General features: G+C 43.9%; 1 protein-coding gene across 2 annotated transcripts in view; it reads left to right on the forward strand.

Moving 5' to 3' along the window:
* Positions 1–27875, forward strand: part of LYST (lysosomal trafficking regulator) — a 604516-nt gene that overhangs the window by 101060 nt on the left and 475581 nt on the right. For both annotated transcript variants that reach the window (XM_069769439.1, XM_069769441.1), the window contains exon 5: positions 22982–23909. In XM_069769439.1, coding sequence (XP_069625540.1) covers positions 22982–23909 — 928 coding nt within the window. The remainder of the gene's footprint in view (positions 1–22981; positions 23910–27875) is intronic.

Consider the following 27875-nt stretch of genomic DNA (forward strand, 5'->3'; position numbering starts at 1 on the left):
TCAACTGCATCTGAATTGTTTTGTTTAAAATTCATTGTGGTAATGTCTATAACCAAAATTAGAAAAATGTTGTCTCTGTCCAAATATATATGGACCTAACTGTACAACACAGCCCTCCATTTTTTTATCTAAATATCAAGCAGGAGTTTCTTCAAAATAATTCTTCAATTAATACTGATAGGATACTATGTTTACATAATGAATTTGCTTTTAACCTATTTTATTATTATTATTATTATTATTATTATTATTATTATTATTATTATTGTTCATGTGAACCTTTTCATGTAGTTTTATAATTGTTTTAAAAATATAAATGTGAAAATTATGAAGTATGTTTGTATTCAGCCTCAGAGTCAATACGTTGTAGGACCACCTTTCACTGCAATTACTGCTGCAGTTCATTTGGGGTATGTCTCTACCATCTTTGCACATCTAGATGCTGAAATTGTTGCCCATTCTTCTTTGTCAACTAGCTTGAGTTCAGTGAGATTGAATCGAGAGTGCCTGTAAACAGCAATTTTAAAGTCTTGCCCCACATCAATGGGTTTAGGTCTGAACATGGACTGAGCCTTTCAAACACGTTAACCCCTTTACCCCCAAGGGTGGTTTGCACGTTAATGACCGGGCCAATTTTTACAATTCTGACCATTGTCCCTTTATGAGGTTATAACTCTGGAACGCTTCAACGGATCCTGATGATTCTGAGTTTATTTTCTCGTGACATATTGTACTTCATGATAGTGGTAAAATTTCTTCCATAAAACGTGCGTTTATTTGTGAAAAAAATGGAAATTTGACGAAAATTTTGAAAATTTCACAATGTTCCATCTTTGAATTTTTATGCCCTTAAATCACAAGATATGTCACACAAAATACTTAATAAGTAACATTTCCCACATGTCTTTATTACATCAGCACAATTTTGGAACTAAAATTTTTTTTTGTTAGGGAGTTATAAGGGTTAAAAGTTGACCAGCAATTTCTCATTTTTACAACACCATTTTTTTTAGGGACCACATCTCATTTGAAGTCATTTTGAGGGGTCTATATGATAGAAAATAGCTAAGTGTGACACCATTCTAAAATCTGCACCCCTCAAGGTGCTCAAAACCACATTCAAGAAGTTTATTAACCCTTCAGGTGTTTCACAGGAATTTTTGGAATGTTTAAATAAAAATGAACCTTTCAACTTTTTTTCACACAAAATTTACTTCAGCTCCAATTTGTTTTATTTTACCAAGGGTAAGAGTAGAAATTGGACCCCAAAAGTTGTTGTACAATTTGTCCTGAGTACGCTGATACCTCATATGTGGGGGTAAACCACTGTTTGGGCGCATGGCAGAGCTTGGAAGGGAAGGAACGCTATTTGACTTTTCAATGCAAAATTGACTGGAATTGAGATGGGACGCCATGTCGCGTTTGGAGAGCCCCTGATGTGTCTAAACATTGAAACCCCCCACAAGTGACACCATTTTGGAAAGTAGACCCCCTTAGGAACTTATCTAGAGGTGTTGTGAGAGCTTTGAACCCCCATGTGTTTCACTACAGTTTATAACGCAGTGCCGTGAAAATAAAAATTATTATTTTTCCCACAAAAATTATTTTTTAGCCCCCAGTTTTGTATTTTCCCAAGGGTAACATGAGAAATTGGACCCCAAAAGTTGTTGTCCAATTTGTCCTGAGTACACTGATACCCCATATGTGGGGGGAACCACCGTTTGGGCACATGGCAGAGCTAGGAAGGGAAGGAGCGCCATTTGGAATGCAGACTTAGATGGATTGGTCTGCAGGCGTCACGTTGCATTTGCAGAACCCCTGATGAAACTAAACAGTAGAAATCCCCCACAAGTGACATATTGGAAACTAGACCCCCCAAGGAACTTATCTCGATGTGTTTTGAGAACTTTGAACCCCCAAGTGTTTCACTACAGTTTATAATGCAGAGCCGTGAAAAGAAAAAAATCATTTTTTCCCACAAAAATGTTTTTTTAGCCCCCAAAATTTTTATTTTCCCAAGGATAACAAGAGAAATTGGACCCCAAAAGTTGTTGTCCAATTTGTCCTGAGTATGCTGATACTCCATATGTTGGGGTAAACCCCTGTTTGGGTTCATGGGAGCGCTCGGAAGGCAAGGAGCACTGTTTTACTTTTTCAACACAGAATTGGCTGGAATTGAGATTGGACGCCATGTCGCATTTGGAGAGCCCCTGATGTGCCTAAACAGTGTAAACCCCCAATTCTAACTGAAACCCTAACCATAGCCCCAAGCCTAGCCCCAACCCTAGCCCTAACCCTAATGGGAAAATGGAAATAAATACATTTTTTTAATTTTATCATTTTTCCTTAACTAATGGGGTGATGAAGCCCCCCTTGATTTACTTTTATAGCGTTTTTCTAAGTGGATTTTTATGATTGGCAGCTGTCACACTAAAAGACGCTTTTTATTGCAAAAAATAGTTTTTGCGTCTCATAGTAACATAGTTAGTAAGGCCGAAAAAAGACATTTGTCCATCCAGTTCAGCCTATATTCCATAATAATAAATCCCCAGATCTACGCCCTTCTACAGAACCTAATAATTGTATGATACAATATTGTTCTGCTCCAGGAACACATCCAGGCCTCCACATCTTGAGAGCTATAATTTTTCCATATTTTGGTCCACAGAATCATTTGAGGTCTTGTTTTTTGCAGAACGAGTTGATGTTTTTATTGCTAACATTTTCGGGCACGTGACATTTTTTGATCGCTTTTTATTACGATTTTTGTGAGGTGGAATGACCAATAACCAGCTATTCATTAATCTCTTTTTTGGGGGGAGGGGCTTGTACCATTCCACGTTTGGTAAAATTGATAAAGCAGTTTCATTCTTCGGGTCAGTACGATTACAGCGATACCTCATTTATATCATTTTTTATGTTTTGGCGCTTTTATACGATAACAACTATTTTATAGAAAATATAATAATATAATATTTTTGCATCACTTTATTCTGAGGACTATAACTCTTTTATTTTTTCGCTGATGATGCTGTATGGCGGCTCGTTTTTTATGTGACAAGATGATGTTTTCAGTGGTACCATGGTTATTTATATCCATCTTTTTGATCGCGTGTTATTTCACTTTTTGTTCGGAAGTATGATAATAAAGCGTTGTTTTTTTTGCCTCGTTTTTTTTTTTTTTTTTTTTACCGCGTTCACTGAAGGGGTTATCTAGCAGGACAGTTTCATAGGTCGGGTCGTTACAGACGCAGCAATACTAAATATGTGTACTTTTATTGTTTTTTTTATTTATCTAGATCAGTGGTCCCCAACCTGTAGCTCGGGAGCCACATGTGGCTCGCGGTCCTATGAATTGTGGCTCGTGGCTATGTCAGCTTGGTGCAATAGCACCAGTTCTAGCAAACAGGTATGAAGAGCACATCTGAAAATGGTGAATTTTGTGAGCAGCCCTGCACAGAAGAGCAGATCTGGATGCACATATACTGGTCTTAGGGGTTTTGAGATGAATTAAGCATGGCACGCTGGAGACAAAATGACACCACCTGTCAGAGGAGGTGTTTGAAGCTGGATGTGATAGTGATTTGGGAGTGCTTGATAGGAGAATACTGAATTGGGGGTATTGTAGGAACCCCTGGATCTTTGTATACTGCTTTGGAGTGATACATTTTTGTGGAAAAGCTTTAGTTACCATTATGCCTATAATGGGGGCTTTGTTTGCCACTATTGTGAGGGGGGGCGGGAGCTGAATGTGGCTCTCAAGGTCAGAAACGTTGGGGACCTCTGATCTAGATAAAGAAATGTATTTATGGGAACAATATATATATTTTTTTCTTTATTTAGGAATTTTTTTTTTTTACACATGTGAATTTTTTTTACTTTATAACATTGCCCCATGAGGGGGGGCAGCATGTTCTATTGTCAGATCGCTGACATGCAGGGCTGTAGGCTTACGAGTGCTTGCTCTGAGCAGGCACTGGTAAGCCACCTCCCTGCAGGACCCGGATGTAGCCCCGCGGCCATTTTGGATCCGGGGTCGGGAGGGAGGAGACACTCGGTACTACAAGGTGAGCACATCGCCTTGTACCGAGGGTCTCAGGGAAGCACGCAGGGAGCCCTCTCCGTGCGCGATGCTTCCCTGTACCGCTGGAACGCTGCGATCATATTTGATCGCAGTGTGCCGAGGGTTAATGTGCTGGGGGCGGTCCGTGACCACTCCTGGCACATAGTGCCTGATGTCTGCTTCCATAGTCGGCTGACACCCGGCCGTGATCGGCCACGCTCCCCCCGTGAGTGCGGCCGATCGCATATGACATACTATCCCGTCGGTGGTCATACGGGCCCATACCACCTTGACGGGATAGTACGTCATATGTCAGAAAGGGGTTAATATGCTTTGTTCTAAACCATCTGTAGATCTGAGGTTGTGGTTATAAAATCACCTAGGTTGTTTCCCAGTAACACATCTACTGGTAGGTGCCACTCTATGCCTATATTCAGCATTCCACTACTGTGACACCAGACTAAATGTAGTTTGGCCCTTTGAATATTCAGAGATTCTCTTCTGGGTACATTGACTAACATCCGGCTGCCAGGAACAATACACTGGTCCGGTACTAGATGTTCTTTGTTCAATATAACCGAGGCTCCGGAGTCACGGAGCCCCGCAGCCTCCATGCCCTCTACCCAGACCGGCTGCGGATGCTGGGTCATGGTCGCTTAGGTGTCCAAGCTAGTCTGGGACACTTGTCCTTGTACCACATATGTCTCTTCCGATTCCAGTTGGGGTAGTGGGATCCTCTGTCCTTCAGCATTTCAGTCCCATTGTAGCACAGTGTTTACCGGTTGGGGACGTGGATGATGTGGGCTAGAACATTCCAGGCATACCCTGGCAAAGTGTCCCATGTGTCCACAGTTATGGCAGGTTAACCCTCCTCGCCCTGACGTGGGCCGCACTGGGGGGTTTGGGAAACCTCCCCCTCTTTGTGAAGTTCAAAATCCCCTCCTTTCCTCCTCTTGCCAGTCCATGACTCTTGCTGTCCTCCATGTAAGCTCCTGTTTGCGACTCGCTGGGGCTGTACTTTCACGTAGCCCAGGTCGATTAGCAGACCAATCATCATCCAATCTTGCATCCTCATCCAGGCTGAGTGGTTTTCTATCCGCCACCCATTCTTTTAAGTCACCTGGGAGCTTGAACATAAATTGTTCCAGCATGGAAATATCCAAGACATTTTCTGCTTCCCGAGCCCCAGTCCTTTTATCCACCGAGTGCATGCTGTATGAAGTATGTTGGGAAACTCATGGAGTGTGTGTGTATCGGGCTTATCAGTCTCCCGAAACTTCCTCCGGTAGGTTTCAGGTGTGACCGCATACCTCTCCAGTAATGCACTGCGAATGGTAGAACAACATCTCTGATCCCCAGAAGACGAGTTATTAAAAGCTTCTCTTGCTTTTCCAGTTAAGCCAACACTCAAAAATCTGGGCCAGTCACTGACTGGCACCTCATGCAGCAGTCAGAGGTTCTCAAATAACCGGAGATGTTCATCAATATCCGAGGTGTCCTCATTGAACTGTGGTATATCCCGGTACCTTAAAGATGCTGGCCCATCTCTCCTGTACTCCACTGTCCTCTGCGCTGGGGCAGGTGGGGGTACTGTTACATGCACACCCAGATATTCGCTTAACACTGCCACCCGATCTATCTCTATGTTCCGCTCTCCTAGTGGGTCCAGCATCCGCCTCAGCTCAGTCGGTCAATCCTCCGCCATCTGGATGTCGGCCCTGGGCTGTGGTCCCTCCTCATGTGGTTGTTCACGGTCCCAGTCTTCCAAACATTGTATTAGGGTTGCCTGGTTGTCCGCCGGTAACCACTCTAGCTCTCTCTCAGAGCAAAGCGTTTTCAGCTCCTCCTTTTAGAGACTCTTGTAGATGGAGTCTGCCATCTCTTTTGCCAAGTCACCACTCAGTAACTTTCCCTGGTATGCTGTCCAGAGATAGATGATCCCACCAGCTGCCACCACTCATGTGGATCTGATGTGGGTTATAAAAATCACTTAGGCAGGTTAACAATGCAACTTTTTTTATTCCATAAAATCCATGGTTGTACAACAAATCCATGTAGATAGCCAAAATACAATGTTCTCAGTCCACAAGTTCCCAATCTGAGATCGGTAGTTCCACTAGCCCTGTACCAGGCGATGCCCACTGTCTCCCATCTTTTGTTTGGCCCACAGATTTCATATCTCCTGCCGGTATAGTGTACAGTCACAGCCTATGTTCCTCCAGACGATGGATATCACGATGTTAGCTCATGGATACCCCTCCAGCCAACAGTCAATCTCCCAAACTCCATAAATCATCCATCCATCCCAGCTAGGATCCTCTCCCATCTAAGTCCATCCAATACGATACGATACGATACGATACACTTTATTGATCCCGTGGGAAATTATGGTATCACAGCAGCACAACTTAAATCATAAAAATCATAAAGGAATTCCATAGTTGACATGACAGTTTGTTGACAGAAGAACATTATACATTAGAATAGGACATACACAACGAGTGAACTGAATGTAGAGAAATAAGTAGACATTCACCTTGGTGGTTTAACCCTAATGTTATTGTTGTACATTCCCATGGCAGTTGGCACAAACGATTTCCTATATTTTTCCTTCTTACACCTCAGAAGTATTAGCCGGTTGCTGAAGGTGCTCTTCTGTCTCATGAATAGCTCATATAATGGATGTGCATTATTGTTCATAATTGCCATACACTTTTTCAGAGTTCTTCTCTCCACTACCTCCCCAAAAGAGTCCAGATTGTAGCCCACAGCAGAACTTGCCTTCTTAATAATCTTATTCAGCTTATTAGCATTAGAGGCCCGCACACTACTACCCCAGCACGTGATTGCAAAAAAGATGGCACTTGCCACCACAGATTGGTAGAACATTTCTAACATTTTGCTACACACATTAAAAGACCTCAGTTTCCTTAGGAAATACAGTCTGCTCATCCCCTTCTTGTAGACAAACTCTGAGTGGCATCTCCAGTCCAGTTTGCTATCCAAATGGACCCCCAAATATTTGTAACTCTCCACCTGCTCTACCTCCTGACCAGCAATAGTGATCGGTAAGCATTCCAACTTTATCCTGCTATAGTTGGCCACCAACTCCTTGGTTTTCTTAACATTTAGCTGCAGATAGTTACCATTGCACCAATCCACGAAATTCCACACCACCCTTCTATATTCCTCATCCCCCTGATCTCCCCTAATGCATCCCACAACCACAGAGTCATCCGAAAATTTTTGAAGATGGCAAAGTTCAGATTTATACTGAAAGTCTGAAGTATACAGTGTGAATAGAAAGGGCGCAAGCACCGTTCCCTGGGGGGCACCTACACTGCTCAATAATCTGCTTGACACCACTGCTCCCATCTGTACAAACTGTGGCCGATCTGATAGGTAGTCAGTTATCCAATTTCTCATCCCCTCCTCCACCTTCATATCAGTCATCTTTTTGTGTAGTAAAAGTGGCTGCAAGGAGTTAAATGCACTCGAGAAATCGAAGAACATCGCTCGCACCGTGGCTCCGTCATTCTCCAGAAATGAATGTACCCTATGTAACAGAGAAAGAATAGCATCATCCACCCCCAATCTATGTCGGTAAGCAAACTGAAGGGGATCAATAAAAGCATTGACCCTCGGTCTTAAGTGAGCAAGCACTAATCTTTCCAAGGCCTTCATAGCATGAGATGTTAAGGCTACAGGACGATAGTCATTTAGGGTTGCAGGAGAAGAAGTCTTGGGTACCGGCACCAGACAGGAAGTTTTCCATAACACCGGTACCCTCTGTGTTTGTATACTTCCATTAAATAGGCGTGTAAAGACAGTACACAGCTGGTCTGCACAAACTTTAAGGACACGTGAGCTGAGTCCATCAGGTCCTGCAGCTTTACCAATGTTAAGTGACTTAAACTGCCTCCTCACATCATTTTCGGATACTCTAAAATTGGTCTGCTCATCCTCCAATATCGATGTTGCAGAATTTGCACCCAGGTCCCCTCCACTATCAGTTGGCACATGTACACATGTACTGCTGAACCTGTTGAAATACTCATTCATCTCATTAGCCTTGTCCATTGTTCCTGGATCATTTTCAAGCCTCAGCTTAAGCCCAGTCAGTAATTTCATTCCTGCCCAAACCTCTCTGGTATTATTGTGGGACAGTTTCTTTTCAAGTTTAATTCTGAAGGCTTCCTGGGCCTCCTTTATTTTATGCTTCAATTCATGCTGTATCATTTTAATTTCCTCTTTGTCACCCAGTTTAAATGCCTTTTTTTTCCTGTTGAGCAAATGCTTCAATTCCTTTGTTATCCATGGCTTGTTGTTTGCAAAACACCTAATCTTTTTAGTCGGCACCAACATATCAGTGCAGAAGTTAATGTAGTCAGTCACTCTACCAACCACTTCATTAACATTTGTATACTCGTCCATTGTCCCAAGCAGCACATCCCAGTCTGTAAGATGAAAGCAATCCTGTAAAGCCTGTTCATTTGTTGGATTCCACATTCTAACTGATTTAATCTTAGGAGGCTGTGTACTAACAACAGGTTGGTAGACTGGTGACAATAGTACAAGATTGTGATCAGATTTCCCCAAGGGCGGCAGGGTAGACGATGAATAAGCATTCTTGACATTCGCATAGAGTAAGTCCAACGTAATTTTGTCACGTGTTGTACATTTAACAAATTGATAGAATTTAGGTAAGGCAGTAGACATTTTAGCCCGGTTAAAATCCCCAGAGATTACAGTAAGCGAGTTGGGGTGTTTCATCTGGAGCCGGGCAATGACTCCTGACAGCACTTCACCTGCAGCCTCATGGTTTGCAGTTGGTGGTATGTACAACACTATTGCAATAACAAGCGAGAATTCTCTAGGAATATAGTAAGGTCTGAGGCCAACAGCTAGCAATTCAATGTTCGGACAACAATGGCGCTCCCTTACAGTCACATGCCCCTGATTGCACCAACCATTGTTTATGTAGAGTATAACTCCACCACCCTTTTTTTTGCCGCTCTTCATAGTGTCTCTATCCGCCCGGACCATGTGAAATCCTGGTACTGAAACACTTGAGTCCGGGATCTCGCCACGTAACCATGTTTCAGTAAAATAATAACATCCCCCGTGTCTTTTTTTCCTTCATTTACCCATTTTCTTTAACGTCACAGAAGCAAGCATATTCCATCACCTGGGGCTGATGTGAGACCCCCCTGTGGTGATGGCTAGGTCTACTGTGACCGGGTTACCGCAACTGAGCAGAGCCAGAAGACTGCAGCGTCTGGTTGCTCCCATTACACTGAAAAGAAGCCCTTCTCCAGTGTATTAAACGTGTTTATTCCAGCAGAACAGGGGGTAATTGCCATATTGGAAAACTCCTACATTCAGCTGTGCTCGGTTAGCCACTCCTTTTTTCTATAAAATCTGGGCTCAATTACCAAGTCATCATCAGAGTTGGAGAAGCTGATGTTGTGAAGGAGTGCTGGAGGAATTTATTAACGACTGTTGCCGGCTTTGTACGCGTGGAAATTCCTTATCCTTTCCTGATTTTGCTTTATTTCCCCTCCCTACACACCCTGGTTAATACCTCTGTTATATGCGAGTGTATATTTTGTGAGTGTGAGTTTTCAGGTTATCCTGTCTGTCGGGTTGGTGTACTGAGGTGCACAGTAGCGCCCCCTCTTCTCTGGGTGGGGGAAGGGGACAGACGAAGGGCTAATCTAGGAGATAGGGCAAGGGCGGAGGTCCCCGCGTCTTCACCATCTGAAGTATCTTGGGAACGGCAAGCTAGGGCGCCCCCAAGTGTTAGGGCCAGGAAAGGTGCCCTTGGTCTCAGGTCACTCACCAGTCGAATCATGACATTTACTATCTCCATCCACACAATGGGCCTATGCTGGTAGAACAATGGAAGTGATAGGATGATTGCTTTACATGTACGTTTAGCAATCTACTGTCTGGCTTTAAGTTTAAATAAGAGCTAGCCTGCTCGTCTTCCTCTGCTTAAGGTACCGTCACATTTAGCGACGCTGCAGCGATATAGACAGCGATATAGATCGCTGCAGCGTCGCTGTTTAGATCGCTAGGAGACGTCAAACACGGCAACAGCAGAACGATGCAGGAGCGATCCAGTGACGTACTTATCGTTCTCGCTGGTCGTTGCTCCATGAAAAAACATTGCAGGCATCGTTGCTTTTGCTGTCAAACAGGAGGAATCACGCCGACCTAACGACCAAATAAAGTTCTGGACTTTCAGCGACGACCAGCGATGTCACAGCAGGATCCTGATCGCTGCTGCATGTCAAACACAACGAGATCACTATCCAGGACGCTGCAACGTGACGGATCGCTGTCGTTCTCGTTGGAAAGTTGTTCAGTGTGAAGGTACCTTTACTGTCACTGAATTTAAACATTGATTCCTGAGGATGAACTGACAAGCAAGCAAATCACTAATAAAACACAGCAGGAAAATATCTAGTAAAACACAACAATTTCGACGCAACCCGTGCTCCGTGCTGGAAAAAGTCTCTATCTCGTAGAGCTGTGGACTCCGCTCTACGTCTATTCGTCCTATAGTCTTTAGTAAGTGGCCATATCCACACACCATCTATTGTTGCTCCGGCAGTATGTTTATGGTCGTTATCCAGCTGGATGCTGAACCTATACCTTAGTCTTTTCCAGCCTTTAACAGGTCTGTCTCCAGGAATACCCTGTATTTAGCTCCGTCCATTCAACTCAACTGCTTCAACTCTGACCAGCTTCTTTGTCCCTGCTGCAGAAAAGAATCCCCACTGCATGATGCCATCACCATGTTTGACTGTGGAAATGGTGTTTTCAGGGTGATGTCCAGCATTTATTTTTGTGCCACACATGGCATTTTGCATTTAAAGGGATCTGTCACCATATTTGACCTATCTAAATTATTACTATAGGCATACAGGTTATAGACAGCTCAGGAAAGTGTTGCTTGTATGTCTCATATCAAATGCATTGTAGCTGCTAAATATTTTACAACTTTATATAAATGATCTCTTCCAAGCAAAGGGTGAAATCTGCCCGGAAGATAACTCTTTCAGAGCTTATTTTACATGAAGAGGGAGTTTTAACTGTGTGATGTGTGATGGCATCTCTCTGATCTGACTGCAGAGCTGTGTGTGGTTATACCTGACACATCTGCAGGTTCCTCTAAGCGTCCAGCTCACAGGCAGGCAGGGTTGTAATGTTGTTGCAATACAGCAGAGCTCAGACAGAAGCAGAAAATGTGTTTGCAAGAAGACAAATTTTAGTTCTCCTGTTGTGTGTTAGTTACTTGTCTCACACTGGTAACTTCCTATTTTATTTAAAAAGTCTGGAAGAGAACATTTACATAAAGTGCTAAAAGATGATTTCTCAACAAAAAAGCATCTGCATGCCTGCAGGTAGGACCTTCTTCAGCAGTCTATAACATGTATGCCAATATTAATAGTTTAGATAGGTCAAATGTGGTCACAGATTCCCTTTAACATAAAAGGTCTACTTCCCATCTGACAAGAGTACCTTCCTCCACATGCAAGCTGTGTCCCCTACATGTTTTTTTCCAAACTGGACTTTTTATGGCTTGCGTTCTTCTTGACACTACTCCATAAAGGCCAGATTTGTTAAATATGTACCGTATATACTCGAGTATAAGCCGAGATTTTCAGCCCAAATTTTTGGGCTGAAAGTGCCCCCCTCGGCTTATACTCGAGTCACGGTAGCGGTGGGGTCGGCGGGTGAGGGCGCTGAGGTATACTTACCTAGTCCCAGCGATCCTCGCGCTGTCCCTGCCGTCCCACGGGCTTCGGCGCTGCAGTTTCTTCCTCTCTTCAGCGGTCACGTGGGACCGCTCATTACAGAAATGAATAAGCGGCTCCACCTCCCATAGGGGCGGAGCCGCTTATTCATTTCTCTAATCAGCGGTGCCGGTGACCGCTGATAGAGAAAGAAGCTGCGGCACCGAAGACAGGAGGGGACAGCGCGAGGATCGCCAGGACTAGGTGAGTATAGCATATTCACCTGTCCTCGTTCCAGCCGCCGGGCGCCGATCCATCTTCCCGGCCGGCGCCTCCATCTTCCCGGCGTCTCTGCTCTCTGACTGTTCAGGCAGAGGGCGCGATGACGCATATAGTGTGCGCGGCGCCCTCTGCCTGATCAGTCAGAGCAGAGACGCCGGGAAGATGGAGGCGCCGGAACGAGGCGCCGGAACGAGACGCCGGGAGCTGCAATCAAGGGAGGTGAGTATGTGTTTTTTTTTCTTTATTGCGGCAGCGGCGGCACAAATTTATGTGGAACATCTATGGGGCACAGTGAACGGTGCAGAGCACCGTATATGGCACAGCACAGCTATGGGGCACAGTGAACGGTGCAGAGCACCGTATATGGCACAGCACAGCTATGGGGCACAGTGAACGGTGCAGAGCACCGTATATGGCACAGCACAGCTATGTATGGGGCACAGTGAACGGTGCAGAGCACCGTATATGGCACAGCACAGTTATGGGGCACAGTGAACGGTGCAGATCACCGTATATGGCACAGCACAGCTATGGGGCACAGTGAACGGTGCAGAGCACCGTATATGGCACAGCACAGCTATGGGGCACAGTGAACGGTGCAGAGCACCATATATGGCACAGCACAGCTATGGGGCACAGTGAACGGTGCAGAGCACCGTATATGGCACAGCACAGCTATGTATGGGGCACAGTGAACGGTGCAGAGCACCGTATATGGCACAGCACAGCTATGGGGCACAGTGAACGGTGCAGATCACCGTATATGGCACAGCACAGCTATGGGGCACAGTGAATGGTGCAGAGCACCGTATATGGCACAGCACAGCTATGGGGCACAGTGAACGGTGCAGAGCACCGTATATGGCACAGCACAGCTATGGGGCACAGTGAACGGTGCAGAGCACCGTATATGGCACAGCACAGCTATGTATGGGGCACAGTGAACGGTGCAGAGCACCGTATATGGCACAGCACAGCTATGGGGCACAGTGAACGGTGCAGAGCACCGTATATGGCACAGCACAGCTATGGGGCACAGTGAACGGTGCAGAGCACCGTATATGGCACAGCACAGCTATGGGGCACAGTGAACGGTGCAGAGCACCGTATATGGCACAGCACAGCTATGTATGGGGCACAGTGAACGGTGCAGAGCACCGTATATGGCACAGCTATGGGGCACAGTGAACGGTGCAGAGCACCGTATATGGCACATCTATGGGGCACAATGAACGGTGCAGAGCACCGTATATGGCACAGCTAGGGGGCACAATGAACGGTGCAGAGCACTATATGGTTCACACCTATGGGGAAATATGAACGGTGCAGAGCACTATATGGCACAGCTATGGGGAAATAATGATCTATTTTTATTTTTGAAATTCACCGGTAAATGCTGCATTTCCACCCTAGGCTTATACTCGAGTCAATAAGTTTTCCCAGTTTTTTGTGGCAAAATTAGGGGGGTCGGCTTATACTCGGGTCGGCTTATACTCGAGTATATACGGTAACTAATAGTTGTCATGTGGACAGATTGTGCTACAGGTCCTTCTCAAAAAATTAGCATATAGTGTTAAATTTCATTATTTACCATAATGTAATGATTACAATTAAACTTTCATATATTATAGATTCATTATCCACCAACTGAAATTTGTCAGGTCTTTTATTGTTTTAATACTGATGATTTTGGCATACAACTCCTGATAACCCAAAAAACCTGTCTCAATAAATTAGCATATTTCACCCATCCAATCAAATAAAAGTGTTTTTTAATAACAAACAAAAAAACCATCAAATAATAATGTTCAGTTATGCACTCAATACTTGGTCGGGAATCCTTTGGCAGAAATGACTGCTTCAATGCGGCGTGGCATGGAGGCAATCAGCCTGTGACACTGCTGAGATGTTATGGAGGCCCAGGATGCTTCAATAGCGGCCTTAAGCTCATCCAGAGTGTTGGGTCTTGCGTCTCTCAACTTTCTCTTCACAATATCCCACAGATTCTCTATGGGGTTCAGGTCAGGAGAGTTGGCAGGCCAATTGAGCACAGTAATACCATGGTCAGTAAACCATTTACCAGTGGTTTTGGCACTGTGAGCAGGTGCCAGGTCGTGCTGAAAAATGAAATCTTCATCTCCATAAAGCATTTCAGCCGATGGAAGCATGAAGTGCTCCAAAATCTCCTGATAGCTAGCTGCATTGACCCTGCCCTTGATGAAACACAGTGGACCAACACCAGCAGCTGACATGGCACCCCACACCATCACTGACTGTGGGTACTTGACACTGGACTTCAGGCATTTTGGCATTTCCTTCTCCCCAGTCTTCCTCCAGACTCTGGCACCTTGATTTCCGAATGACATGCAAAATTTGCTTTCATCAGAAAAAAGTACTTGGGACCACTTAGCAACAGTCCAGTGCTGCTTCTCTGTAGCCCAGGTCAGGCGCCTCTGCCGCTGTTTATGGTTCAAAAGTGGCTTTACCTGGGGAATGCGGCACCTGTAGCCCATTTCCTGCACACGCCTGTGCACGGTGGCTCTGGATGTTTCCACACCAGACTCAGTCCACTGCTTCCTCAGGTTACCCAAGGTCTGGAATCGGTCCTTCTCCACAATCTTCCTCAGGGTCCGGTCTCCTCTTCTCGTTGTACAGCGTTTTCTGCCACATTGTTTCCTTCCAACAGACTTACCATTGAGGTGCCTTGATACAGCACTCTGGGAACAGCCTATTTGTTGAGAAATTTCTTTCTGGGTCTTACCCTCTTGCTTGAGGGTGTCAATGATGGCCTTCTTGACATCTGTCAGGTTGCTAGTCTTACCCATGATGGGGGTTTTGAGTAATGAACCAGGCAGGGAGTTTATAAAAGCCTCAGGTATCTTTTGCATGTGTTTAGAGTTAATTAGTTGATTCAGAAGATTAGGGTAATAGGTCGTTTAGAGAACCTTTTCTTGATATGCTAATTTATTGAGACAGGTTTTTTGAGTTATCAGGAGTTGTATGCCAAAATCATCAGTATTAAAACAATAAAAGACCTGACAAATTTCAGTTGGTGGATAATGAATCTATAATATATGAAAGTTTAATTGTAATCATTACATTATGGTAAATAATGAAATTTAACACTATATGCTAATTTTTTGAGAAGGACCTGTATGTGAGTGACCATGGGCTTCTTTGCTGTTACTATGATTAGTGCTCTCTTTGCTTGGGATGTCAGTATAGATGGACATCCATGTCTTGGTAACTTTGCAGTTGTGCCATATTCCTTTCATTTTTGGGTGATGTGTTGAACAGTGCTCCATGAAATGTTCAGAGTTTGGGCTATTTTTTTTTTATAACCTTACCCTGCTTAATTGTTCTCCACAACTATATCCCTGACCTGTCTGGTGTATTTCTTGGTTTTCATGATACTGTTTGAGCCTTAATGTTCTTCGAGGCCTTCACGGAACAGCTGTAGTTATTTTGATAATAACTTACACATTTAAAATGGATATTCAGAAGTTAGAGTAAGTTCTAAGGTGGGCAACTAGATTATTTCAAGAGTTGGAAGGCCTCTCATTGGGTGAAAGATTGGAAAAGTTGGGCTTGTTTAGCTTGGGCTACTTTCACACATCAGGTTTTGCGCCGCATGCCGATTCCGGCGTCATGCCGCAGCACCGGATCTGGCTTATTTTGTAAAAACCGGATGGGACGGATCCGGTTTTCAGCCGGATCAGATGTCCGGATCCGGCGAGAAACCGCATCCGTACCATCCGGTTGGCATCCGTTTAGTCCGGTTTTCCATCCGGTTTTTGACGGATCCGGTTTTTAAAAACGCCCCCTGACAGGCTAAAAATGTGATTGGCCCCCTGAAAACTATATATTATACAGTGTTCCTACAGGCCATCAGTGACCGGTTGGAGAAGAGCAAGATACACAGCAAGATGGACGGCATTATTGCAAAGATTCTGCAGAACAACATGGATTTAATAGTGAAGGCGAATCGATTTAAAACAATTATTCTTGAGAAGGAGCGAGAGAGACAGCGCATCACGCCGCCGTTTGTGGATCCACCCCACCACGGCACTGAGAATGACTTGGGGAGTCTTTTCTACTTTATACACGGAGCTACGAGGAGACCCAGAGAAGTATTTTAGCTATGTGCGGATGAAATCGGAGAACTTTGATGTATTGGTGGAGCGGATTGAACATCTAATAAGAAGGAGTGATACATATTGCAGATTCTCCATTACACCGGCTGAGCGTCTGATGGTCACTCTTTGGTAAGCATTCTTTTTGGATGTACTATTGTAGCGCACTTTCATTGATTGATATTTTGAATTTGCATTAATTTCTGCCTTGCTTTTGTTCACAGATTCCTAGCTACTGGAGAATCCCTCTCTTCACTACATTTCCAGTTCAGACTGGAAATTTCAACCATATCTGGAATAGTGAGGCACACTTGCCGTGCAGTGTGGGACTCTCTGCACAATGAATTCATTCCACATCCCACAATGCAGACATGGTTGGAAGTAGCAGACAGATTCCAGGAAGTGTGTCAGTTTTCCAATTGCTTGGGCGCGGCGGATGGGAAACATATACTTAACGTGAAACTGGCTGGTTCTGGATCCGAGTATTTCAACTATAAAAAGTGCTTTTCCATCGTGCTGATGGCCATCGCCGATGCGGATTACAAATTTGTAGCGGTGGATATTGGGGCGTATGGCCGCTCAAATGATTCACAAGTTTTCAAACTGTCTTCTATGGGGCGGCATTTGTATGGACAAACCTTTCAATCCCCCCCCTAGACCACTGCCTCAAACATCTGATCCACTAATGCCTTTTGTATGTGTTGGGGATGAAGCCTTTCAGCTTTCAGAACATCTTTTGAAACCCTACTCCAGCTGTGGTTTAAAAAATATTAAAAGAATTTTCAACTACCGACTCACACGTGCATGGAGAATGTTGGAGTGTACATTTGGGATCTTAACCGCCAAATGGAGAGTTCTCCTGACATCTATTAACTTGAAGAGAGAGACTGTGGATGAGGTAGTGAAAGCTTGTGTTGTCCTGCACAATTATGTGCTATCCAATGAACAGATTTCCATTGAGGACCAGTCTGAACAAACCACCTTGGCTGATTATAGCAACCAAATGTATAGAAGTTCTGCCACTGTTTCCAGAATTCGGGATCAATTTGCAGAATATTTTATTTCACCCGAAGGAAGAATAGACTGGCAGGATGAGAGAGAACAATTTGTCTTTTTCCTTGTAACAAGTATTTTACCTTTTACCCAAGTTGTGTATCTGTTTGGTTTTACCTTTTTCCCAAGTTGCGTACCTGTTTGGTTTTACTTTTTACCCAAGTTGTGTACCTGTTTGGTTTTACCTTTTACCCAAGTTGTGTACCTGTTTGGTTTTACCTTTTACCCAAGTTGTGTACCTGTTTTGTTTTACCTTTTACCAAAGTTGTGTACCTGTTTTGTTTTACCTTTTACCAAAGTTGTGTACCTGTTTTGTTTTACCTTTTACCAAAGTTGTGTCCCTGTTTGGTTTTACCTTTTACCAAAGTTGTGCACCTGTTTGGGTTGTATCCAAAGTATTTTACCTCTGACCAATAAACCAATAAACCTTGTTTAACCAAAGTGGTATCTATACCTTTAAAGAATAAATACAAAATAGCTGTAAACACCACAGTTTTATTAATTTTTTTTTAAATAACAAAAATAAACTTTATTTTGCAGCGCACAAAACTATAGATTGGAATAAGTTGGGGTGGAGATAGTGCTGGAGGGGCTGTCGGATAGGGACACTTCGACAGTGGGAATGTGGAGAGAGGAATGTGTTGGAGGTGGGGAATGATCAATAGGTAGTGATGGAGGAGGCAATTGAGCGAGTGGACTGGAAAGTGGGATTGGGGTTAAGAATTTGGTAGGATGGAGGGGTGTAGGTGATGTTTTGGGAGGATTGGGAGGCAGAAGCAGTGATGGGTGGAGAAGAGGGTTGGGAAGGACGTGAAAGAGGCTGTTGGTAGTGGGCAGGGAGAGGAGGCACAGATGAAGTAGATGGGAAGTGGTATGGGTCGGGATCATCATATTGGTGGGAAGGGGCACGGGCGGGAGGCTGGTAGTGTGGCTGGTGGGAAGGGCACGGGAATGCTGGAAGTGTTGTGGCTGGTGGGACGGGGCACGGGCACGATGTGGGTGATGGTGAGGTTGGTGGGATGGGGCATGGGCAGGTTGGTGGTACTGGTCAGGAGGATGGTAGTGGCTGTAGTGATGGACAGTGGAGGAAGGGGGGCAGTTGCAGTATGGGTCTCTGCTTTTGAGGCAATGAGCATCTGCTGAGAAGTAGATAACGTCTCCATTTGCTCAAGTACCGACTGGAAAAAAGTGTTGTTCGGTGACTGTCTTGCCTCTGAACGCATCGTTAACAAGTGTATGCATCTCGAGTATACTTTTATTTATTAAATTAAAACCTGCAGCCATTTGCTCGGACAAAACTTTCAGATAGTTCTGGAAGGATGCGTTCAGGTGTAAGAACTCGGGCACAAAATTATCTACCTGACCCCTCTGCCGATGGCGCCCGAGAAGAAGACATGGCTGCTCTGGTTTGGCTTGGCTGGCTGGGCTCTGTAGCAGGAGAGCTGGCTGGGCTCTGTGGCAGGTTATAGCTGGCTAGCCTCTGTGGCAGGCCCGTGGCTGGCTGGGCTCTGTAGCAGGAGAGCTGGCTAGGCTCTGTAGCAGGAGAGCTGGCTGGGCTCTCTGGCATGTTATAGCTGGCTGGCCTCTGTGGCAGGCCCGTGGCTGGCTGGGCTCTGTAGCAGGAGAGCTGGCTGGCTCTGTGTTATAGCTGGCTGGCCTCTGTGGATGGCTGGTGTTATGACCTGGTGGTTAGGAGCACCCGGAATGACCTGATAGTTAAACCTCATACAGGACGAGCTCTGGGATGTGGGAGCTCTGCTGACCGCAAGCCCTAATCCTATCACACACACTAGAAATAGCCGTGGAGCGCTCCTGACCAGACCTAGGCGCCTCGTCACAGCCTAAGAACTATCTAGCCCTAGAGATAGAAAATAAAGCCTACCTTGCCTCAGAGAAATTCCCCAAAGGTAAAGGAAGCCCCCCACACATATTGACTGTGAGTAAAGATGAAAGTCACAAACGCAGAAATGAAACAGGTTTCAGCAAAGGGAGGCCAGACTTACTAAATAGACAGAGGATAGGAAAGGTAACTTTGCGATCAGCACAAAAACCTACAAAAGACCACGCAGAGTGTGCAAAAAGGACCTCCGCACCGACTCACGGTGCGGAGGGGCCACTCTGCATCCCAGAGCTTCCAGCTAGCAAGACAAAATCATGATAACCAGCTGGACAAGAAAACAGTGAACAAATAATGACTATCAGGAACTTAGCTTCTGCAGGAGAAGGCAGGTTACCAGAGAGATCCAGGACCGAACTGAACCAATGCAAAAACATTGACTGCTGGCATGGAGTAACGATCTGAGAGGAGTTAAATAGAGCAGCCAACCAAAGGATAAACCACGTCACCTGTGTAAGGAACCTCAGAAGCAGCAGCTTCACTCATAGCCACCAGAGGGAGCCCATAGACAGAACTCGCGGAAGTACCATTCACGACCACAGGAGGGAGTTCAACAACAGAATTCACAACAGGCTGGGCTCTGTAACAGGAGAGCTGGCTGGGCTCTGTAGCAGAGCTGGCTAGGCTCTGTGGCAGGTTATAGCTGTCTGGCCTCTGTAGCAGGCCCGTGGCTGGCTGGGCTCTGTAGCAGGAGGTCTGGCCTCTGTGGCCGGCCCGTGGCTGGCTGGGCTCTGTAGCAGGAGAGCTGGCTGGGCTCTGTGGCAGGTTATAGCTGGCTGGCCTCTGGCAGGCTCCACTCCAGGCTTGACTGGCTGGGCTCTGTGGCAGGTTTATAGCTGGCTCTGCTCTCTGGCTGTCAGTTCTTCAGTCTTGGCAGGGTGTGGGCTCTCTGGCTGGCAGTATGGCTGGAAATGAGTGAGGGCCTCAATGTCATTGCTTTATATATGTGTCCTGGGGGCATGCCCATAGTTTCTGAGCATGCTCAGTGTAAAAAGCCGGATCAGGCCGCTGGATCCACCTTTTTCCGGATCTGGTGCAATCCGGCGTCCATAGACATGCATTGTAGCGAAAAGCCGGAAAGGCCGGATCCGGCCCTTCCGGCTTTTTTGCCGCAGACAAAAAACATTACAGTAGACGTTTTTTTCCAGACGCCGGAATCGATTTATTGCCATTTTCATATTAGGGTTAGGGTTGGGGGTAAAGTTAGGGTTAGGGTTGGGGTTAGGATTTGGATTATGTTTACGGTTATAATTAGGGTTTGGATTAGTGTTAGGGGTGATCCGGCCACAAACCGGAAGGAACGCTGGGCCATCCGGCGCTAATACAAGTCAATGGGGGGAACACTAGTTACGGTTTTTATTTTTTCCGGTTCTGGTTTTTCTCCAAATTTAGCCTGAAACAGAAAACCTGATGTGTGAAAGCAGCCTTAGAAAAAAAGATGCCTCAGAGGAGATCTCATTGCGTGTATAAGTATGTGTGTGGTCAGTACTGAGGACTGCCACATGACTTATTTCTTCCAAACACCATACTTAGGACCAGGGGGCACTCCTTACGGGTGAAAGAAAGGCAATTCTGGCAGCTAAATAAGGAAAGGGTTGTTTATAGTTAGAGCAGTGAGACAATGGAATGCCCTACCACAAGAGGTAGCACAGGCAGACATTTTGACATCTTTTAAGAAAGGGCTGGATTCTTTCCTCGTACACATAACATTGTGGGTTATAGATAAATTAGTGACAGCATGTACAATTGGTACTTGAACTTGATTGACCTAGATCTTTTTTTCAACCTATGCAACTATATAACTATGTAATATATGGACTCAATTTACCAATTGTGCAACTTCTGAAGGCAATTGGTCACTCTGGATTTTTTTTAGGGGTACTTGACTACAAGGGGGTTGAATACATATAGCCGTCACAATTTTCAGATTATTTAAAAAATCTAAATTAGAAAAATTGTGTAATATCCTTTTTACTCGACCAGTTGCTAGCCACTTTGTGTTGTATATCACATAAAATCTCAATAAAAAACATTTAACTTTGTGGGTGGAACGTGAAAAAATGTGGAGAAGGTCACTGGGAAGGAATACTTTTTTTTACTGTAAGGGTATGTGCACACGTCAGGATTTCTTGCAGAAATTTCCTGAAGAAAACCGGAAATTTTCTGCAAGAAATCCGCATTTTTTTTTTTGCGTTTTTTCCCCGTTTTTTTTTTGCGGTTTTTAGCATTTTGCAAGCGTAATTAGCTTGCAGAATGCTAAAGTTTTCCAAGCGATCTGTAGCATCGCTTGGAAAACTGACTGACAGGTTGGTCACACTTGTCAAACATACTGTTTGACAAGTGTGACCAACTTTTTACTATAGATGCTGCCTATGCAGCATCAATAGTAAAAGATAGAATGTTTAAAAATAATAAAATAAAATAAAAAAAAAGGTTATACTCACCCGCAGACAGCAGATCTCCTCAGCGGCGTTCGTTCCTTTAGATGGTGTGTGTGTGCAGGACCTTCGATGGCGTCGCGGTCACGTGAGCGGTCACATGACCAATCACAGGACCGCGACGTCATCGCAGGTCCTTCACACAGACCATCTATAGGAACAGAAGCGGCAGCATGCAGCGCAGAGAGGCGGGAAGACATCGAGGGTGAGTATATCACTATTTTTTATTTTAATTCTTTTTTTTTTGACCAATTATATGGTGCCCAGTCCGTGGAGGAAAGTCTCCTTTCCTCCACCCTGGGTACCAACCGCACATAATCTGCTTACTTCCCGCATGGTGTGCACAGCCCCATGCGGAAAGTATGCAGATCATTGCACTCCTAGGTGTGCGGAGTCACCGCAATTCTGCAAATTTAATGAACATGTTGCTTTTTTTTCCGCGATGCGATTTTTTCGCAGAAAAAAAAGCAACATTTGCACAAGAAATGCGGAATACATTGTAAATAGTAGGATGCATATGGAAGCGTTTTTTTTCGCGTTTTTATCACGTTTTTATAGCGAAAAAAACTCGAAAAATACTGTACATGTGCACATGGCCTAAAAGTTTTTTAGAATGTGACATGCCTAAACTCAGCTTTGCTGTCCTTTTTCCCACAGGAACCTTATCTGAAATGGGTAGTCATGTGTGCTTTGACTTCCCAGCACTTTCTAATCTTGCAAGAGATTAGGCTTGGTTCACCATTGCATTAATGCAGCCCGTTCAACACATGCGTTAAACGGGCTGCATTAACGCAAGTGCTGAAATGTGATCGCGCTAGCGCAGATAGAGCTAGCAGACCCGGAAACGCTGCAGCCCGCGCCCCAGGGTCTGTCACCCAATGACGGCACATCGCTAGCGCACGCCCATTTTTGGCGTGTGCTAGCGATGCGTCCAACATAGGGCTTAAAGGCGGTGTTAACGCACTGCGTTACACCGCGGTGTAGCGCAGTCCGTCTAACGAACTGCCTATAACACAATGTGAACCCAGCCTTACAACAGGAGAGTAGTGCTGTATGCTTACATGTCACACACTGAGAAATGTAAGCTGTGGTGGGGGCACATTTCTATTTCTACTGTATTGCTGCCTGATTATCATTGAGCAACTCATACAGAGTGAAAACTAACAACACCCACTTGGACTTAACAAAAGTTAACTCATTAGGTGCCAAATACTTTGATTGATAATATCTCCATAATGTAGAGACAAAATTAAAGCAAACATTCCTCTCACCCGCCATTATTACATTGTGTGGTCAATTCAACATGAAAAAATTAGGGAAAGGTGGTACTCTTAAAGGAAATAAAACGTTTAATATTTTTTTTCTCCTAGGGTAGTTCAAGAAGCTTTCTTCAGTTTGAATGGATTAAATCAAGTTACTGAACTTAACTATTTGGATTCATTGAGGGGTTTCTGTTTGAAAGTGTTTGAGACCCTTATTTGCATCGGAGAGCTGCAACCTGACCTTTTACCACCTACTTCAGACGTTGGTACCAATGAAGCTAACACAGCACCGACTTCAGAATTTTCTGTTCATCTTTTAAAGTCTCATGAAAGCATAAATGTTTCTCAAAGTTTGAGTAAATTTTATGGCGTTTTGAAAGATGCCTGTCCAAAGAAAAGAAAGGATTTTGATGTGAAGATAAACACAATAAATATATTTCTCTGCTTGGCATTTTTGACAGTGAGCAAAGATGCCGAGCCTGATCTTGAATCCATCAATGAATCAGAAGACACATCTGGTTATGACAGTACCGCTAGTGAACCACTAAACATTTTACCAAAGCTAAATGCTGAAAGCTTGTTCTTGCCTCCAGCAGCACAAATACACCAAGCAGCAGACATTTGGTCTATGTGTTACCGGCTTTACTTGAGAAGTATGTTATTCCAGAAGCAATTCCTGAAGATCGGTGGCTTCGATTTGTGTTATAAGCTTGTTTGTATGATGATCAGTAAGTTATGCAGTTTTGACGACTATAGTGATCTGAGGCTCAAATCTTCACATTCGGAGGCATTAAAGCAATGTATAGAAGAAAAATCCGATTTGGAATCCCGTGAGCAGGGGAAAATTTTAATTACAAATCAAGATTATATGAATCTTCCTGATTCTCCAGATGACAAATCAAGTTTGTTGTCTGATGGCAAAACTGATGCTCAGAAGTGGTCATCTGGTGTTGGAAAATTGTTTGAAGCTTTATTATCTATTTGCCTTCAGAGTGCACAAAACAGTCAATATAAGTCCGATTTGGAAACCTCTCAGGTAAAGCAAATTTTGTTACTGCAATATGAATTTTTTCTGTAATTTTTGTATTTACAATGATGGGATTTTGTAGGATATTAACGTGAACCAGTCAGCTGATTTATGCTGCCCGGAAATGCATTCTAAATATCCCAATGCTGCAGATGGTACTCGCTTTGCATGGTGCAGGCTTAGATCCTGAGCTAATTCCTTGCACGTTGACCCTACTTTCTCTGTATGCTTGGAAAGGATCAATATTGGTGATGAGCGAACGTGCTCATCATGTTATCGGAGCATGCTTGGGTGTTGGGTGACGTGCTTGTATATTATGTTCGAGTCCCTGCCGCTGCATGATTTGCGACTGCTAGACAGCCTCAACACATGCGGGGACTGCCTAACGAACAGGCAATCCACATATGTGTTGAGGTTGTCGAATACTCGAACATAATATACGAGCACGCTCGGATAAGACCTTGTCCGAGCACATTTGCTCATCACTAATTAATATGTATTAAGCCCATCAACCCCTTTCAAATTAAAGCAGTCATTTCTCCTTTAAACATAGCAAAAAAAAGACAGCTGTATTTAACAACACAGGTCAGAAAACTAATGCACTTATCATACGCTGCAGCCCCACCCTTAATAAAGGTGGAGGCAACACTAGTGGAAAATAGGTATGGGAGTGGTTCATCACTATCAGTTAAGAAGGGGGTGTGTTCTTACAATTAGAATTGCACATGGATAAGATTTGTATAGGGCACCAGCCACACAGAGGTAGTACACAGTGTTGGCTTACAGCCTTTTGGTGACGGCCATACTATTAAGATTAGGCAGGCTGCCCAGTACTAGATAAGTGTACACAATAGGGACAGACACCCTTGTTTACAAGGCAACTTTGATGGGTTTGAGTGCATCCTATACAAAAATAAAAAATGTGCAGTAAATATAAATAATATGCATGAGGTATTGGTTGATATTTTGGTCAAAATGCACATGCACGCAACTCACGTCAAGGTTCCTCATTGTTTTGCATATCCCTATTGGAAGAAAAACACATAACATCTTAATTTGTGTTTGAGAGAAGCAGGAAGAAAAGTTAGTTGAAACCTGACCGTCAGTATGCAAATAGCATATGACAGCGTATACTGTGTGTGTTATGAGGATTCCGAAGTCTTCAGTCACATAGCATGAACACATACAGTACTTTCATCAGAAATTTGGACAACCCAATTATTATTACTATTATTATTATTTATTTTTATAGCACCATTGATTCAATGGTGTTGTACATGAGATGGGGTTGCATACAATATACAAATATAAATTACAGTGAACAAACTAACAATGACTACTAGTACGGAAAGGAGAGGGCCTTTCACTTGTGTGCTTATAGTCTACTTTAATTATAAAACTAAATACTGTAAGATGCCCAATAGTATACTTAATGTCAGGAGTCGTTAATATGACCACTCATGCTATTTGCATACTTACGGTGCCATATAGCTTCTCTTGCTGCTTCTCTCAATGACAACCCCTTAAATGTACCTAACATAAATACAAATTTAGTAATCACTAATTGTCAGACAATAACATGGTTATATGTCACAAAATTTTACAAGTTATGGATTATTACATGTGAACCAATAACACAATAAGAATACATTACCAGAACCACCAGTGGTACAGAAATAGATAACTAGAACCCACATCCGTACACGAATACATCAGCAGAACCACCATCATTACATTGTACATCACCAGAATCACCATCAGTACATGAATACATCACCAGAACGGCCATCAATACAGGAATACATAACCCGAACCTCCATCAGTACAGTAATAAATCACAAGAACCAACATTAGTATAGTAATACATTACCAGAACCACCTTAAGTACAGAAATACATCAGCAAACTTAGTATAGCGATCAACTGTAATGTTAGGTCAGCCTCATATACCGTAGTATTGCAGGAACAATTCCCAGGATGTTTTTAACATAAGTAAGAAGATGCTGGAAGTTGTTTTCAGTCATCATCAGACTACAGGTACCACCATAATGATAAGTTGGAGGCAGTGTCAACAATAAACACATCCAGGTATCTTTTAGGTGACCTAGTCTCTAATTGGAGTCGTTCTCTTTATTTTTTTCTCCATTTTTTCTAGATGCTATAATGATTTTCAAATCCACAGACTCTCCTCTCTTCTCCAGTCTCCTGCAGCACATCCCAACAGCGTGATTATAATGCTCCTGAATAAAAAATATCTGCTCCTGAATAACTGCCCCTCATTATGCTCCCTGCACAAAATATGACTCCCTTATTGTCATAATTATGGTACATAGCCTCCACACTGTCCTCTATTTTCTATACTGCACATAATTTTTACACTCTCCCCCCATATGCGGTATCCTTCATTCTGTGCCCCCACACTGTTTCACCATGCTTCCCCCCTCAATTCTGACCCCCCTATACCCAATCTTCATACTGTACCCCCTACATACTATCACTTCACACAACGCCCCATGTGTTTCTCCCCATACTGTTCCCTCATGCTGTCTCCCCCACACATTACTCCACCTTCTCCCCATACTGTCTCCTCAAACATCTCTCCCTCCCGCTGTCCCATACTGTCTCCTTACATTTCTCTTTCTCCATGCTTACTCCTCAAACTCTTCCCTCCTCTATACTTCCCTTCAGAAGATTTTGGATTCTTCAGCTCCATTGGAGTGCTTACGGTACCTATGTGGTGCTGGAAAGTGAACAGCTTTATTAAATTATCCCTTCCCTGCCGCTGGTTTCTATATTTATGAGCAACCGAGAACACAGTTGCATACTAGATGCAAAAATGATTGCACACAATGGTTGCAAACACTCTTGGAATAAAAAAACAACTACAAGGTAAACAAGAACACAGGAGTATAAAGGTAAACTAGTACATTTTATTTAACAAACATCATAAAAAGTCACAGCTAACGTGAAAACGGTGTGTAAAAGACAAACAGGTAGAGACCAGTCTGAAGCATACAAGAAAAGGCACACCATATCTAGTGACGTGTTTGAATTGTACTGGGGCAAGAGAAGCACACCACCGACCCATAGATCAATATCTAAATACAACCAAATAGGCATAAATACAGAGTTGGGGAATGCACAGGCTGGCCAGAAATGTCGGATAGCAGAACTGAGACACGTGTTTCACATATAGAATGCTGCTTTCTAAAGGGGATAATGGGTATGGTGGCAAACAGGATCTTTTTATCTCCATAGAGACCGATCATCTGGTCCATCATGGACAAATGAAAGTGCTCCTCTGGTGCATGCGTGCTGTGCCCTGCCAACGCACCCCCGGCTGTCAGTCAAGCATCACTGTTGATGCACGAGAGCAATTGAAGATTCACAGCCCTCGGTCATGCGCAGGAGGCGTGTAGATACCGGAAAGCGTGCAGGACAAGCGGCAGTGCAGACGCGTACCACAATTCCATCTGGAGATGCATTATAGTTAGATGACCGCATAAGAGAATGGGGTATTTGGCCAAGTGCACATCACTTTAGTAGCCCCCTGTAAGGTAGATAAAGAGGGGAATCGTGTAAGAAGGATACATAATATAATAACAGTACAAAACAGATAAATGGGCATAAACAGTGATGCTAGCCATAAGCTTTCTTTACCCCTAAGGCTATGTGGACACGTTCAGAATTTCTTGCAGAAATTTCCTTAGCAAAACTGGACATTTTCTGCAAGAAATCCGCATGCGTTTTTCTTGCGTTTTTACCGCATTTTTGGTGCTTTTTTGCGGATTTTTATGGAGGTTCTCAATGCAATAATATAATGCAAATCCGCAAAAAATCTGCAAAATTAATCAACGTGCTGCGTTTTTTTTTACTGCGATGCGTTTTTTTCGCAGAAAAAAAAACGCATCATGTGCACAAAAATTTCGGAATGCATTCTAAATGATGGGATGCATAATGTATGCGTTTTTTTCGC

This window comes from Ranitomeya imitator, chromosome 5 (genome assembly GCF_032444005.1).
Source record: "Ranitomeya imitator isolate aRanImi1 chromosome 5, aRanImi1.pri, whole genome shotgun sequence".
NCBI classification, from domain to species: Eukaryota; Metazoa; Chordata; class Amphibia; order Anura; family Dendrobatidae; genus Ranitomeya; species Ranitomeya imitator.